The 16,246-nt window shown below is 42.8% G+C and overlaps 1 protein-coding gene across 1 annotated transcript in view; it reads right to left on the bottom strand.

The window, feature by feature from the left end:
- The window catches only part of LOXHD1 (lipoxygenase homology PLAT domains 1), a 159,274-nt gene extending 144,336 nt beyond the window's left edge, over positions 1–14,938 (bottom strand). The window contains exon 1 of the mRNA XM_069880363.1: positions 14,518–14,938. Coding sequence (XP_069736464.1) covers positions 14,518–14,938 — 421 coding nt within the window. The remainder of the gene's footprint in view (positions 1–14,517) is intronic.
- Positions 14,939–16,246: the final 1,308 nt, after the last annotated feature.

Below are 16,246 nucleotides of genomic sequence, written 5' to 3' on the forward strand. Positions count from 1 at the left end.
GTGCCTCAGAGGAGAGAAACATCTTTGAGAAAAGTCTGTTCTATTTCTTTCATTTTCTTTTGGACACGAGGAGGGCTTGCCAGGACATGGGTGTCTCTGAATCACAGCTATGGACAAGAACATCAGATGCTGCTGTCCAATGGGAAGAATATAACACAGCCTGAGTAAAATATGGTATTGATCTTACCTGCAAGCACTGAGCAAAGTCTGTGATAGAAAACTGTGTCTGCAGAACACAACTGCAAGTAATTCCCTGCTGCCTAGGGACCAGATTCAAACTAGAGACCTGCTTTCTTCTGGTTCTCTAGGCAGCAGGGCACCTGAGACCAAGGAGAGATGCTCTCTTGGGCTCTGACCTCCACTACCCAAATGGCAGGAAGAGCAATTTCACCAAAAACTACTTTTTTTTGCTGACCCCCACAGCAGCCTTGGTCAGGAGGCTTTGTGTTGGGTGCTGGATGATACCTAACATGAGCAAAGCACATTTCTCCTTATTTATTTCTGGGGAATGGCTGAGTTGGTTTTGCAGAGAAAAACACACCAACTACGATGTGTTTCAAAACTGCTCAGCCAGAGGTAGTGACTCCAGGAGGACCTAGATTTGGAGGCAACAGCTGGCGAAGCCACTGGCAGGTGAGGACTGGATGATGCTGCGAGCAGGGACAATCACCCCACAGCAGGCACGCCATCTACAAGCTGGAGGGTGACACTGCCCTTTGCAGCTCGCAGCTGAGGAACCAGCACCTTTTGCTCCAGAGACTTGATTTCCAGCTGCATTTCAGATTGATGTTTTTTATAAGCCAGGACTGATACCAGTCAGAAGCTTGTTATAAATACAAGTTCTGTGTATTAGCTATATTTACACTCATGTTGGTAGATGTCATTATGAATTAATCATAGCTACATGACTTAATCATTCATGGCAAACAGCTGCTACTATCCCACTAGCACGTTAGGAAAGATTTAAACAAAGCAAAATAAACCAAATATGAACGGTTATAAATGATGTCCTTCCAACCTCTTCCTTCTCTGCAAATATCTCCTGATCAACACTTGCATCTCACCGGGCAAGTTTGATAGAGGTACTGCTACAATACAGACATCTGTGTGGAAGACAGCAAAGTGGTGTGGAAAAATACAGTGGATCTGAAGATCAGGGGTGAAGTTCCACAAAAACTGAGAGTTTCTAACAGACACATCCTATTACAGCAGCTGTGAACAACTACTTTTTGATATAAGTCCAGTGAGCCTTGCAATGCACGTAAACCCATCAACAAAAGCTGCAACTATTATTTTCAGGCTGTTTTTAAGCATTGCCACTCAGGTATCTGTGACATTGCATCACATGGCAGTGCAAGGAAGAAAATCCAAAGGCACAAGAAAAATCCCTCTGAGAATGCCTTGGGAAACACCTGTGCCCACAAGGCACTGAGAATAAATGAATATTTGTTGGAGCAGCAATAGTCAGCCAAGAAGAGGACTTAATCAGCCAAAAACTATGTTGTGAATCATAGAATCATGGAATGGTTTGGTGGGAAGGGATTTTAAGGATCATCTAATTCCAACTACCCCCTGCCACGGGCAGGGACACCTCCCAGCACACCAGACTGTTCAAGGCCCCTTACAGTTTGCAAGTAACATCCTGAAACCATCCTTAGCAGCTGACATAGAAACCCCTGCTAAATCGTAGCATGCCATCAGCAGTCAAGGTGCTGTCAACACCAACCCCACTGTGAGTTTCTGCTTTTCTAGGGCTCAGGTGGATAAATCACCTCACCTGAGGCTGTGCAGGGGATTGACTCAAGTTGTAATACGCATCTGACTTTGCCCTGGTTCCCTGTATCTCCTTAGCCCGTTATAGCTCAGTACGATTTTGTGCCCAGACTTTCCACCCAGATGGAGCTAATTCTGATGTTTTAATGGCACAATATTCAGATACTTGCCCAAATACCCAGGGACAGGATGACAAAGAGCTTCATGGAGAACCTGGAAGATGTTTGTTTAAAAAAGAATAAACTATCATGATCATTAAAACTCATAACGCTTAAAATATCAATCCAATCCTGAAACTGAGAATTTGATGCACCTGTGAAGGGAGCTGCTGGCCTTGTGAGCAAAACCAGCACCTCAATTTTCATTCTCAACCAGAGAATGAAAAAACTGCCTAGGCTAAGCTTGCATTTTCTAAACACAAAGGAATCACAATTAGTTTCTGAAAAGCTAAAAAAAATAAACAAAACAAGAACTAAAATAGTGAAGAAAGAATACAAATCTTATAGAATTATTCTGATGTGGTAAAGTTCTAGTCTTGTATCTTCTAAAAGTCACCTTCCTCAGAAAGGACACATTGCCCTACACCATAGATGCTACAGATCAGGCTGATGGGACATATGAATTGCATTTAGTATCTGTTTCTCAGTGAAACCTTGTTCAGTTTCTCTTCAAGAACTGCCAGATATTTTCTGTTAAAGTCCAAACCCCAAACAGATAATTCAGGATATAAATCTGAACATGCCATTCCATTTAGATTGAAGTATTTGCAGTGTGAGGATAACAGCAATGCTGGAAAACAGCAGTCCTCACAGGTGTGGGTTTTACAGGCATCATCCGGCACATCAGCTGCGCTGTGCGTTTGGCAGCCCGGTGCCTACAGCTGTCCTCAACGCTGTTTTGGTGCTGCCAGCTGTGCAGAGCCATCCTAAATGGATCCTCTGTGTGCGCCTGTGTGTGTGTAGCGAGGATGGCTTCTACATACACATGGGGCTGCTAGGTCCTTCCTGAGGAGAGTGAGAGGTGAGGGGTACAAGCGAGCGCTCCCCTCAGCTCCCTGCCTGTGCTTGCTCAGAGCACACCTTCGAATGAAAGGAGATCTCACCAAGAGCATAAACCTTCAGATCACAGAGAGGGCTTGCTCTGAAAGGCTTATTTCCACTCATCTGATTTGCAGTACTGATGTTCCATACCAGTGAGATGCAGCAGCCCTCCTGCAGGTCAATGTCTGATCGCAGAGGTCAAAGAGACACAGTGATTCTTTGCAAAGTCCCATCCACAGCATTTGAACAACCCATTTCCAGTAAGACCCCATTTCAGCCTGACACATCCAGGTAGCCTTAACTCTCCAGTGGGACTACATAGGTGTGTAGGGGGGAGGAAGTGTCTAATGGCCAGGCCAAATATTTCTCAGTGTCTACATAAAAATACTCCTGTGACTTAATTAACATTTTAATACCACAGATAGTTTAGTGTTCACTTGTTCTGTCTCACAAGCTGATAGTTCCGGAGTACAGACCTCTAGCAGACTCTAGAAGTGTTCTAAACTTCTCAAAATTCATATTTCATGCAGTCATTTGTAACTATGGAAAATATTGAGATTCAAGCAAGTGCGATCACCATCTCCAAGGCAGGTGCAGCACCATTTCCTTAGCAGCACGCATTGCATGTCCCACCAGATCACAACACACAAAACTGCCACTGGTACAAAAGTATTCTCTCAATGTTTTATTCCTTAAACCCAAATTCATTTTAATGGTGGGGAGGAATAAACAAAATCTGCCTTCCAAAGAGGAATCCTTTTTCATTCTGACTTGGAATATTAACCAAAGCCTTAGTTTGGGAAGATCAGCAAGTACAGATGAGGTTATTTTACAACTGATGATCAATTATCACAAGAGTATGTGGTACATCTCTCCAGGTCTCTATACAGAATTTGTGGAGAGCCCTCGACTCTTGCATGCAGCATTTGCTCCCCTCCTCCATTCTGCTGCTAAACTACATTAAACAGGACTCAGCAATAAACTCCCAGTGTCCTGATACTCTATGTGTGTAACCCTTTGCTGCAGTTGCTAAAGGAATATGGTGTGATTAATGTAACACCATGAAACGGATGGTCCACATCAAAAAATAAAAGGATGAGTAGCTTGTTTATCTATTTACAAGTCACCAGCAGTCATTACCCCATTCCCATCACCACTTGAAACAATGTGCTAACATTTCTTAATTTCTTAGCTTTCTTCATATTATCATTATTATGGATGCTGCATGATATGGACGAAACAGCAGCGTTGTGTACTAAGTGCTAAGCATCTGTCCCTGACAGAGGCAACTGCAGCCCTGAAGCAGTGCACTAATCCAAGATTTTCTGCCTTGCTTGGGAGTGTACATTTCTCACAGTCCCTGCTGTGTCTTTATCATCATGAGGCACCTGAGCTTTCCTGGCCATTTACTGTGACACAGATGGAAGTGCTTTATCCTTCATCCTCTATGAAACAGTTCTGGGAATCCTGGCCCTGGAGATGTGACAAAGTGAGCATAGTGCAGTAGGTCTGACTAAATGATACAGTAAAACTTTTAATAGACAAGTAAAACTACCAGAGGAGTCTTTTGTGGACAGATACCCACTTCTTGATATCCAAATCTGAATCTCAGCAGGAAAAAAAAAAAAGAGGGGAGACAAGTACCCCAAAAATGTTCTTATCCTCTGAAATGAGATTTACCCCTTGGTGAGCTATAGCTATGAAAGAGAGAAGCCACAAGATCTCCTGGGTCAGCAGCACTTCTCTGTGACCCAGTGCGGGAGGTACATGATTCCTCCATCAGGTCTGACCTTTCCAATATCTGCTACACCCAATGGAAATCTTGGGGCTGGAGTAACCAAGACAGCAGCTACTGGCTCAGCCAGATGGAAGACTCAGTTAGTGGCATAAAACCAGATTTGGAGAGGGAAACATTTTCTTTCTTCCTACCACCCTGAAGATACCTGTGGCTTTGGCAGTGATGCAGAAAGCAGATAGTGTCACTTGGTCGCTTCATTCATGGTTCTCTGACCACAGGCCTGAGCAGGAGGGTAAATAACTATGCCTCTCTCCCTGTTTCCTATCACAGAAAGATTCTGGAGATACCAAGAGAAAACAATGGATAAAGAATGAGCTGGAGTACCTGCAGAGATCTGGTTTCAGAGTGCAGACCTGAACTTCAGGTAGGTGGTACCTATAGAAACTTTAATGATGCTTTAGGCAGCCAGGATGCTATACAAACAGTCTTTGGACACCTACTGCACTTTAAACCTACTGATTCCACCAATTAATTTTACAATATGCAGTCTGCCCTCTCTGCACTACTGTAGACAACTCAAAAGCATAGAATGGTTTGGAAGGGATCTTTAAAGATCATGCTAGTCCAATCACCCTGCCATGGGCAGCAACACCTTCCAGTGGATCAGGTTGCTCAGAGCCCCATCCAGCCTGACCCTGAGCACTTCTAGGGACGGGACATCCAAAACTTCTCTGGAGAACCCATCCCAGTGCCTCACCACCTTCATTGCAAGACATTTCTTCCTTATGCCCAGCCTGAACCTATGGTCTTTCAGTTCAGAACAGTTGTCCTTTGTCATGTCACTACAAGCCTCAGTAAAAAGTCTCTCTCCATCTTTCCTATAAGCCCCTGTAAGTACTGAAAGGCTGCGATAAGCTCTTTCCGTAGCCTTCTGTACTGTACTTTGCCAATACTTATTAATAATTAACTATTTTCGTTAACAAGAGTATCACAAGAATGGACTTCATCTGCAATTTAGTTACAAATGCCTGCTATCTCTGCTAGAATTTTCTCAGATACACCATCACCCAGCCACTTGATATCCTTTGTTTTCCTGTTCCCAGGAGGCGTATTTGCCTTGTTCTTCAATCATTAATCAAATGTGAAGAGGGGGAACCCCTTCTCCTGTATGTGACTACAATAAGATAAAGAGGACATCAGATGACACAGGCACCATTGATTCCTCACTTATAAAACATTTACAAGATCTCTCCTTTTACAGCAAAAAGAATTGTGCCTTGTGTATTGAAATATATCTCTCCTGAATATTCACCAGCTCCCAAGGCAGCTGACAACCATAAATCACAGAATCATGGAATGCCCTGAGTGGGAAGGGACCCACAAGGATTATCAAGTCTTACTCCTGCTCATGAACAGGACAACTCCAACATTCACACCATGTGAATGAGGGTGTTGGCCGAATGCTTCTGGAATATTGTCAGGCTTGGTGCTGTGACTGCTTCCCTGTGAGCTGTTCCAGGGTTCCACCGCCTTCTGACTGAAGAACCTTTTCCTAATATCAAAACTAACCCTCCCCTGACACATCTGCCATTCCCTCGGGTCCTGTCATTAGTCACAAGAGAGAAGAGATCAGCACCTGCTCCTCCTCTTCCCCTCGTGAGGAAGGTGCAGACCACAAGGAGGTTCCCCCTCAGTCTCCTCTTCTCCAGGCTGAACAGACCAAGTCACTTCAGCAGCTTCTCATATGGCTTCCCCTCTAAACCCTTCACCAATATAGAATCATAGAATCATAGAATAACCAGGTTGGAAGAGACCCACTGGATCATAAGTCCAACCATTCCTATCAAACACTAAACCATGTCCCTCAGCACCTCATCCATCTGTCCCTTAAACACCTCCAGGGAACTCAACCCCCTCCCTGGGCAGCCTCTGCCAGTGCCCAATGACCCTTTCTGTGAAAAACTTATTCCTAATGTCCAGCCTGAACCTCCCCTGGTGGAGCTTGAGGCCATTCCCTCTCATCCTGTCCCCTGTCACTTGGGAGAAGAGCCCAGCTCCCTCCTCTCCACAATCTCCTTTCAGGTAGTTGTAGAAAGCAAATTGTTCATTGGCAAGCATAGAATCACAGAACAGTTTGGGTTGGAGGGGACCTTAAAAATCATCCTTGTCCAACCACCCTAACACGATCGGGGACACCTCCCATGGGACCAGGCTGTTCAAAGCCCCATCCAGCCTGGCCTTGAGCACCTCCAGGGATGGGGTAGATGCTGCTGCACTGGGCAGCCAGTGCCAGTGCCTCACTACCCTCTCCGTGAAGAATTTCTTCCTAATGTCTCATTTAAATCTCCTCTCTTCCAGCTTAAATCTATTCCCTCTGGTCCTGTCCCTGCACTCTCAGATCAACAGCCCCTCCCCAGCTTTTCTGGAGCCCCTTTCAGTACTGGAAGCTGCTCTAAGGTCTCCCTGGAGCCTTCATCTTCTCCAGGCTGAACAGCCCCAACTCTCTCAGCCTGTCCTCTGATGGAGCAGCCCTCAGATCACATTTGTGGTCTCCTCCAGACCTGCTCCAACATCCTTCTTATTCTGGGGATTCCAGAACTGGACACAGGACTCCACTTATCAGAATTCAGTAAGGAATACATAATTTTTTTTCTGTCATCATCCTTATCGCAGTACTGTGGAATGAGATAGAAAGAAATAGTTGCAGCACACAGCGACCTCCATCTAACTGAACCTTCCTGGGGTGTTACAAGTGAGCCTGAATTTCTCACAAGAAAGTAGAAAAAACCCATTATTTATCCTGGACAAGTACTAGCACAGTTTTACAGCACTTTGGGGATTCTAAAGCCTTTAGACATGCTATAATTACTTTGTAAATTCCAGTAAGCACTAAATAGCAAAAATATCACCTGCACTCAGTTAAGTTAAATTACCTATTTATCACTTATGAGAAAAAAAACATTTAATAAAGTATTATGCAAAGTTCACTGAAAAAAAGCCAACACAAATGTCTAAAGATCCATACCATTATACTTCTACAAAGTATTAATTTGACACATGTAGGGTTGAGAAAACTTGTTAGAGAAAGACCCAGATAGTTTTATAAATTAAGAAAAGAAGCTTGTTTTAATTTCTTATTGAAGGAATTAGACTTTAGTGGCTTACCTTTGTAATATGCTGTAAATCAGCAGTAGAGCCTGGCAACAAGAGCATAATAACATGGGATTTAACACCATCATCTTGCTAATTGAAAGGACCTGACCTCAGTAGGGTCATGCAATGCAAGTCAGAATGATAACAATGCGAATTATCACTGCTTTGCAGATGCCAGTGTCTCCTATATGTGAAGAGAATGTAACTACAAATTTTTCATTATGTTGATTAAAAATTATTTTTTACCCAGGTTATGCCTGGTTAAAAGCCTTAGGAATAGAAAAACCTAAGGTGAGACAGAATGGTGAGGTGCAAAGGGTTTTTCTCCATAGTTCAATGGTCTCGGTCATTCAGAATGTTAATATGCAGTTCCCTGTATCATTCATATCAATATTCAAGTTAGTGCTGGAGCTTTCTGGGAGGTGACAAGTGGGAAGTTCATAAGCATTGATGAATGTACACAGTATTGACCCGAGGGAACAGGCTTTGCTCCCACAGCTTGTCTTTACTTACACTAAAGCTGATAACGACAACTCCAGCTACAACCTGACTCATGCAAGAAAGTGTAAGAGAATCGTATTTCCATCTATGCTTCTACAGGTAGTTTTAGGACACTCAGTCCCCAAGATTTCTTTCCCTGTTTTTGAAAAACAGCATTCCAAGCTCATAAGCAAGAGGATTTGACTGCTGGGAGTAAAGTCTCCTTTCCTTGTAGGAAATTTTCCTCTGATAAAGGTATATTCAGCATGTGTACGTATCGGTAATTCTACACTGCTGTTCTTGGCATTTAATTAGGGACAAAGAGAACTGTGTAGGACTAGAATTTTAAGTGTTGGTTTAATAACCTTTATCCAGCTCATTTCAGAATGATTTTCCTCCTCTCTGCAGAGGGTTCTAATGTCAAACACCGGTATTAAGGCAAGTCATGGTTACTGAAGAGGCACAGACAAGGCACATGGCAAAACTATTAACCACAGGGAGGAAAAGGAGTCAGAGTATTGTCCTCATGCTGTAGAAGTCCTTCTAAAACAGAATATTTAATATTGAAATCAAACACAATTTCCATAGTCAGAATCTATTAAAGTCTTACTGATGTCAACAGAAGTTGGGGATTTAAGAATTTAATTCAAGAACTAATGTAAATGAGATTTTTAGATGGCATCAGAGGTTTTGGGAAGACACAAAGTTTTACGGTTTTTTTTAAGTACAGTAAAAGAAATTGGGAACTATTCCATATTTGACATGCACGGTAAGTTAAATAAAATCAGTACAGTAACATGAAATATACTCATGCTGTTTCTTGTTATGGTTAATTTTTTTGATTCCTTCCTTTCACATCCAATGTTAAGAGCTGTACCCATGAGAAGACCAACAAGAGGGGTTGGTCAGTGCTATTTTCTGCTATTTCTACTAAGCTGAAATCCAATACCTCTCATTCTAACCCCAAAAGGTATATAAAAATATAAAATATTTAAGGTATACAAAATACCTTAAAGTATTACCTCTATAATAAAAATATACCTTAATTTTAAATGTGCATATATAATTTTAAATGTGTATATATATACCTTAAAGCAACAATACAAGTAGAGTTTGGGAGTGGGTGCTTTTTTGGCCTTTTCTTCTTTGGTTTGTTTTGATCTTAGCTCTTTGAGGGAGAGGAAGGGAGCGGCTTGTGTTTTTATTCTAACCTATTTTACCTCTACTAAATTATCAGACTTATGGGATCTTAAGAGTATTTTTTTTATGCATTTCTGGTTTGTGTCTTACTCACAAGCAGCTTCCCACATGATAAAATAAGCACAAAACGACTCCTTTATTAATGAATTGTTGCAGGTGGCACTAAATTATGACGCAGTACCTTCTAACAGTGACAACATACAAAGTAATCACAAGCTAAACTGAGCAGTGACAGCTAAAGAGCATTAAATTCATGAGCACTATTTAGGCTGAAGCCGATGCAACCATGCTCTTTCTTGGAACACTTTGTGACATCAAGCAGTCCATGTTTGTGTTTACAATGGCAATGGAACACGAGCAGACGGAGGTGTATTTAAAACAAAGAGCTCTGCAAAAATTCCAATACTTTGTACTTTCCAGAACAACTGCTACCATCATGATCATCTGCTTTAAGCCAAATCAAACAGAACCATTTCTAAGCTGAAAGATGCTTAACAAAATGTTGAAACTCTACCTCCCTGGCTGTCTTCATGCCCCTCCTGAAGATCAGGAACCTGCAAGGTATCACAGTGGTATCTCATGTATGTACCGCTCCATATAAATGTAACCTAGCAAAAGCAAAGTTCCCTGGAACGTTATATTTCACAGGAGAAGCAGGATATCAAAATTAAATGAAACAGTGCAGATTCCAGTTCTCTGGATCTCTAGTTTTCTCTGGAATTCTTTGTTTGTTCATTTTTCTCTGGAATTCTTAGAGCTTTGTGCGTTTAGAGCTATAAATTTTCCAGGTATGATTTAGCGAAATAAGACTGACTAGCAAGTCATCAAGTGCAAGACTGTTTTGTTTATAAATACAAGTGCACGCACACAACAGCTGAGAGGAAAATCCTTTGCCAAAACAACTATATATCTACACCTCTTCATTACAACAAAATTTATTTCCCATAATTGGGGGGTATTTTCTTCTTACGCTATATCACCTGTCTAAAAGAAGACACAGAATATCATAAAACCTGATTAGCAAATGCACTAGACAAAGCAATGACATTAGTGCTTGAATAAAGGAGTGTTTTATGGTTTGCTGTTGTTCTTTAGTTACTGCGAGGGGACAGGATCATGGCACTTCAATCTCCCAGTGAATCGGAGAGGATTAAAGGCACAATTGAAACAAAGCTAGTTTTTGGCAGCTGAGAATCTGATTTTACAGTTTATTGCAATACATGACACAAAAATATGTATTTGGAAAACAACATGGAATCATAGAATCAAAGAATCATAGAGTCATAGAATAGTTTGGGTTGGAAGGAACCTTAGAGATGATCCAGTTCCAACATCTTGCCATGGGCAGGGACACCTCCCACTAGATCAGGTTACCCAAAGCCCCATCCAACCTGGCCTTGAACACCTCCAGGGATGGGGCAGCCACCAGTTCCCTGGGCAACCTGGGCCAGGGCCTCCCCACCCTCATAGTGAAGAAATTCTTCCTTATGTCTAGTCTAAATCTGACCCTTTCCAGTTCATAGCCATTGCCCCTCATTTTATCACTACAGGCCTTCATGAACAGTCCCTCCCCAGCTTTCCCGTAGCCCCGTCAGGTACTGGAAGGTCACTAAAACATCTCCTCAGAGTTTTCTCTTCTCCAGGCTGAACAATCCCAACTCTCTCAGCCTGTCCTCATATGGGAGGTGCTGCAGCCCTCGGATCATCCTTATAGCCTCCTTTGGACCCATTCCAACAGCTCAATATCCTTCTTATGTTAAGGATTCCAGAGCTGGACACAGGGCTCCAGATGAGGTTTTGCCAGAGAGAAACAGAGGTGCAGAATAACCTCATATAAATGCCTTCTTATAAAACAGCTCTTTGCTGCTGAATCTCCATCCCGGAACTTGCCTTCCATTTTTCCTCTCTTAAGCAGTTACATATCACTCTATAAAGACTGGCACGTTGTGGCTAGAGAGACTCATTCCCTGTCTCCAGGCAAGAAGGGAGTATTTCCTGCCAGCTCTTTTTTGTCTGTTCTCTTCCTGATAAATTACAGCACTGACCCAACATTATCAGCTCTCCAGTTGCTGCAGAACGCTCCACAGAGGAAATCACACCATGAGAAAGACCTATCTATTCCAAGTACTTGAAGGTTAGACAGATGTGACCTGCTTCACCTACCCTGTTTATTCAAAAGACAAAAGGAACAGTGTTAACATTAACACGCAAGGCCTAAAGTGTATTGCACCAATATTTCATAAAATCATAGAACATTTCATGTTGGAAGGGACCTTGAAGATCATCCAGTTCCAACCTGCCGTGTGATGGGCAGGGACACTTCCCACTGCATCGAGGTGCCCAAGACCCCATCCAACCTGGCCTTGAACTCCTCCAGGGATACAGCAACCTCTTCCAGTGCCTCACCACCCTCATCGTGAAGAAGTTCCTCCTTATGTCTCATCTACATCTGCTCCTTTCCAGTTTATAGCCATTGCTCCTACTCCTATCACTACAAGCCTTTGTAAAAAGTCTCTCGCCAGCTTTCCAATTTCTAATTGATTCTCCTAGTGAATAAAGTTGAGGAAATAATTTCTACAGAGCAAAAGAAATAATTCTATAAGCAATGAAAATACGGCAGCATATTTTGGTTTGTTGTTGTGTTTTGTAAAACTACAAAGTGCATGATTTTAGTAACTGGAGAAAACTAAAGCCCTTGTTCCTATAAATCTCCTGGGAGGCTTTTTGTAGAGGTAACGTAATCATCTAAACTCTGACCAACAACAGTCCCTTCATTTAATAGTCCTTCAGAAGAAAAGAAGCAGTGCTCTCCAGCACAAAGTCACCTAAAAAAATTTGCTGTTTTTAATCAAAATACAAAGAGTAGTAGCATAGTGCATGGCAAAGATAATAGCTAAAACTCAAGCAAGAGGGTAGGGTAGTTAGAGTTTTACTTCTGGGTGCCAATTGTCCTGGTGGCAGGTTTGCACTGGTGGAAAACCTCCATGGCTCATTGACTATGTATGTCCTACTAATACCTTCCTCCTCTCCCTTGCCCTCCCTCCTTTATTCTCTCACATACGTGTGCTCTCACTTCTGTAAATATCTGGAAATTGAGGGTGCAAAATACTAAGACATGGCTCAAGGAGGAGAGTCCATGAACCAAGACAACAACCAGTGGTTCACCCTTAAGACTTCTGGCCACACAACAGGTTTCTTGGACTGTCACAATAGGAAGTGTTGCCGGTTTTGGACCAAGAATTTTAAATATCTGATAAGGATTTTGAGAATGAGGTGCCTGCTTAAGTGTTTCTCCTCTGTTTCAGCCGAAAGCTATTACCTTCCCTGCAGAAACTCTTCACAAATTAAGCAGAAGACCATGGCGTCATTGGTACAAACATTTGCTGGAACTTCTCTCTTCAAAAGTGCTACAATTTCCATCACTCTACCTTAAAAGAATTATTGTGCAGGGGAAGAACACGCCTCTGCCCCTAAAGAGTGATCACAAATGAAGATGGTTATGTGCATGATGTAAATAAATGCAGTGTATATGTGAAGGTCTTTCTTCTTCTACATAAGAGAAGTTGAATCATTTTTCTCCGCCAAGAACAGCCATATGGCACAGTTACAGAAGTCATCAGTTATAGTTAACCTCTAACCACATCACAAGTGCGGGATGTCTTTTAAGATTCCTTGGACAGGCTCGGTTCTCCAGTTTGCCACATACAAAATGTGTTATTACTCTAATTAACTGATGGGTAAACTACGATGCTGAGAGGTTAAGTGTCTTGCCCCCATCGCGCCAAGATCCAGTTGCACAGGTAATGGGTGGTGGGAGTCACCCCTCAGCAGTCTTATAGCCTCTTTGCTGCCAACCTCTCTGATAAGATTATAACCTCACTGTGCTTGGGAGCATCCTCCTACCTATTTTTACTTTTAATCATGGAGCTACACCCTGAGTCTTTGCTGTTCACCTTCCTCACATCTGTGCCATAGCACTGCTGCTTTGCTGGGGAGCCAGCCAATGACCTGCTATCCAGAAGATAAACACTAAAGCACATTCTTTTTCCACAAGCTGTCTAGATGTTGCCAGGCTGGTGGCTGCAATCCTTCTCCAGACCATGCCCTTCCAATGAAGCTGAGTGCACCATCCAAAACCTTAAGTCACTGCATAGCTCACCATGCATTGAACTGAAGTACCTTGTGTATGTAGAGTGGACTATTTATTGTAGCAACACAGTATTAAGGTCTATATGTCTATAACAGCCAGAGAGATGGTGTGCTGGACCTCCTGCTCCTACATCAATCCTAAGCAGTCCACTGGCTGCTTGTCTGATTGCTGAAATCACCAGCACGCTCCTGCTGCATCCTCTTCAGCAAGACTGTGCATCTTTGCTATCCATCCTGACACCAGCAGTGTCATCATAGAATACCAGTTTGGAAGGGACTTGAAGGATCACCTGGTCCAACTTCTCTTGGCAAAAGCTTGGTCTGCATAAGATAAGCCAGCACCCTCTTCATCTGCACCTCAAAAGTGTCCGGTGCTGGGAAATCCATCACTTCCCTGGGGAAATTATTCCAATAGCTGATTTATATCATTGTGAAAAATTTTCCTCTTGTGTGTCCAGTCGAAATCGTGACTTTCACCCATTACCCATTTTTTCCACATGACTCCTTGTAAAAATGGAGTCCCCACTGTCTTTGCAGCCACCCTTTAAATACTGGAACATGGTAAGTTCTCCCTTAAGCCTTCTTTTCTCAAAGCTGAACAAAATCAGTTCTCTCAGCCTTTCCTCATAGCAGGCTTCCCAGTCCTTTGATAACTTTGCAGCCCTTCTCTGGACCCACTCCAGTCTGTTAATATCTGATGACTGCAGCTTCTGAATGGCACCACAATGCAAACACTAATTAGGAGAATTTAATTACAGCAGTACCACGCACACGACAAAGTGACTTCATAGACAGAAAAGCTACTACAGACACAATCTTTCAGTGCCATCTCATGTGGTAAAAATTCTTGTTTAACTAGAAATATTCCACACACAGGAAAGAGAAGTGCCTGCACCCCCAGAAAGGGATCCTAAGATGGGAATTTGTGGGCCCAATAACATAACTGCCTACTTAAAAGGTAAGAGGAGAAACAATGGACCTGACCTTTCTTTTTGTTGTACTCGTCTTCTGTCGCATTGGATGAGTCCGAATGATAGTCCCGAAGCTCCTGTTCATACATCTCCAAAAAATTGTCATCTGCCTTTCCTTTCTTGGATTTGTCACCTTTCTTCTTCTTCTTTTCTTTGCTCTTTTTGCCTTTTTTCTTTTTTTTCTTTCTACGCTCATAGTCATCCTCTTCCTCACTGCTATACTCTTTTCGCTTGGACTTTTTCTTCTTCTTTTTCTTCACTTCCCCATCAATCTCTGCATCCTCAGACTTTGATTTCTTTCTGCTTTTTCGCTCCTGGCTTTCATCTTCCCCATCTTCCTTAACTACCTCATCAGCTACCTCTTCCACTACCTCCTCTTCTTCCTCCTCCTCCTCTTCCTCTTCTACTTTGTTCTTTTCGGTCTTTTCTTTCATGTCATTGTTTTTCACCACTACACTTCTAACAACGCTCTATGCTTGCCTTAACCTCACTTCTGCCACCTACTCTGTCTCCTTTACCAATTGCCAAAGTCCTTTAGTCTCCCTTTCCTTGCCTCAGGCTGGGCTGCTGTTATTTTCACAGTGTCCTTTCTCCCCACTGGTTCAGCGTACGTGTGTCCTGGTGTCCTGTGTCCTTCCCAGCCCACTGGTGCTGACAGCTCACCTTCTTCTGATGCTTCCTGACTTACTTCACCTCCTTGACTAAGGTGCCTTCCTCTCTCTTTTGTGTCTCCTGCTCTTTGGGATTTCTCCTTTTCGTTATTATTATTTATTCATTGGCCTGTGCCGAGAACTTTCTCTTTTTTTCAGAGCTGCCTTAGCCTCCTCCACTCAGGGTCAGTTGACAATCTGGGTCTACGGTATCAGGACATGCTAATCAAGGTTGTAGGTTGTAGCTCCTTGGGAAATCAGTCAGATGAGGGCACATGGTCAAGTCACTTCTTGTCCTTCACATGCCAGCCCAGGACCAGTGAAAGCAGAAGTATTTCTCTTCCTCATAACATGTAGCAGCTTCAGAAACCTCATGAAAAATTACTTAGTGCCATCCAGTCATGTGGTTATAAGACAGATGGGCAGGTGAAAAAGGAGACCCTCCAAGAAACCATATAGCACTGGTCTGTATTTCCTCTCCATTATTCATGGTGTCAGGATCACTTTACTGATAACACAGGTCTCAATTTTACGTGGATATTTTTTTTTTTTGACCAGCCAGACCAGTGACCAGAAAAAACAAACACCTGCAGGATCTGTGCCCGGAGATCTTCAGAGCATCAACAATGCAGTCCTGCATCCAACTCCACCATCCACAAGTTACTATGCAGGACCTCCAACCAAATTAAAAATCGATGCTCAATACATAAATAAAACAGTCTGAAGATGAGACTGAGTGTGTCCTACACAAGACACGTTTTAACAGCCCATCTTGGCCAACCAAAGAGAGATACAATATATTAATAACTGAGTGCAAACACAAAGGTATTCCCTTGACAGTTCTCATGTGCAAAACTTTAAGAGGGCCTGTAAGAAAGCTGGGGAGGGGCTCTTGATCAGGGATTGCAGAGGCAGGATAAGGGGGAATGATTTTAAGCTGAGAGAGCGGAGATTGAGATGAGATCTTGGGAATAAATATTTTCCTGTGAGGCTCATGCCCTGGCCCAGGTTGCCCGGGGAAGCTGTGGCTGCCCCATCCCTGGAGGTGTTCAAGGCCAGGTTGGATGGGGCTTGGAGCAGTTGAATCCAGTG

Source organism: Phaenicophaeus curvirostris, chromosome Z, assembly GCF_032191515.1.
Source record: "Phaenicophaeus curvirostris isolate KB17595 chromosome Z, BPBGC_Pcur_1.0, whole genome shotgun sequence".
NCBI lineage: Eukaryota > Metazoa > Chordata > Aves > Cuculiformes > Cuculidae > Phaenicophaeus > Phaenicophaeus curvirostris.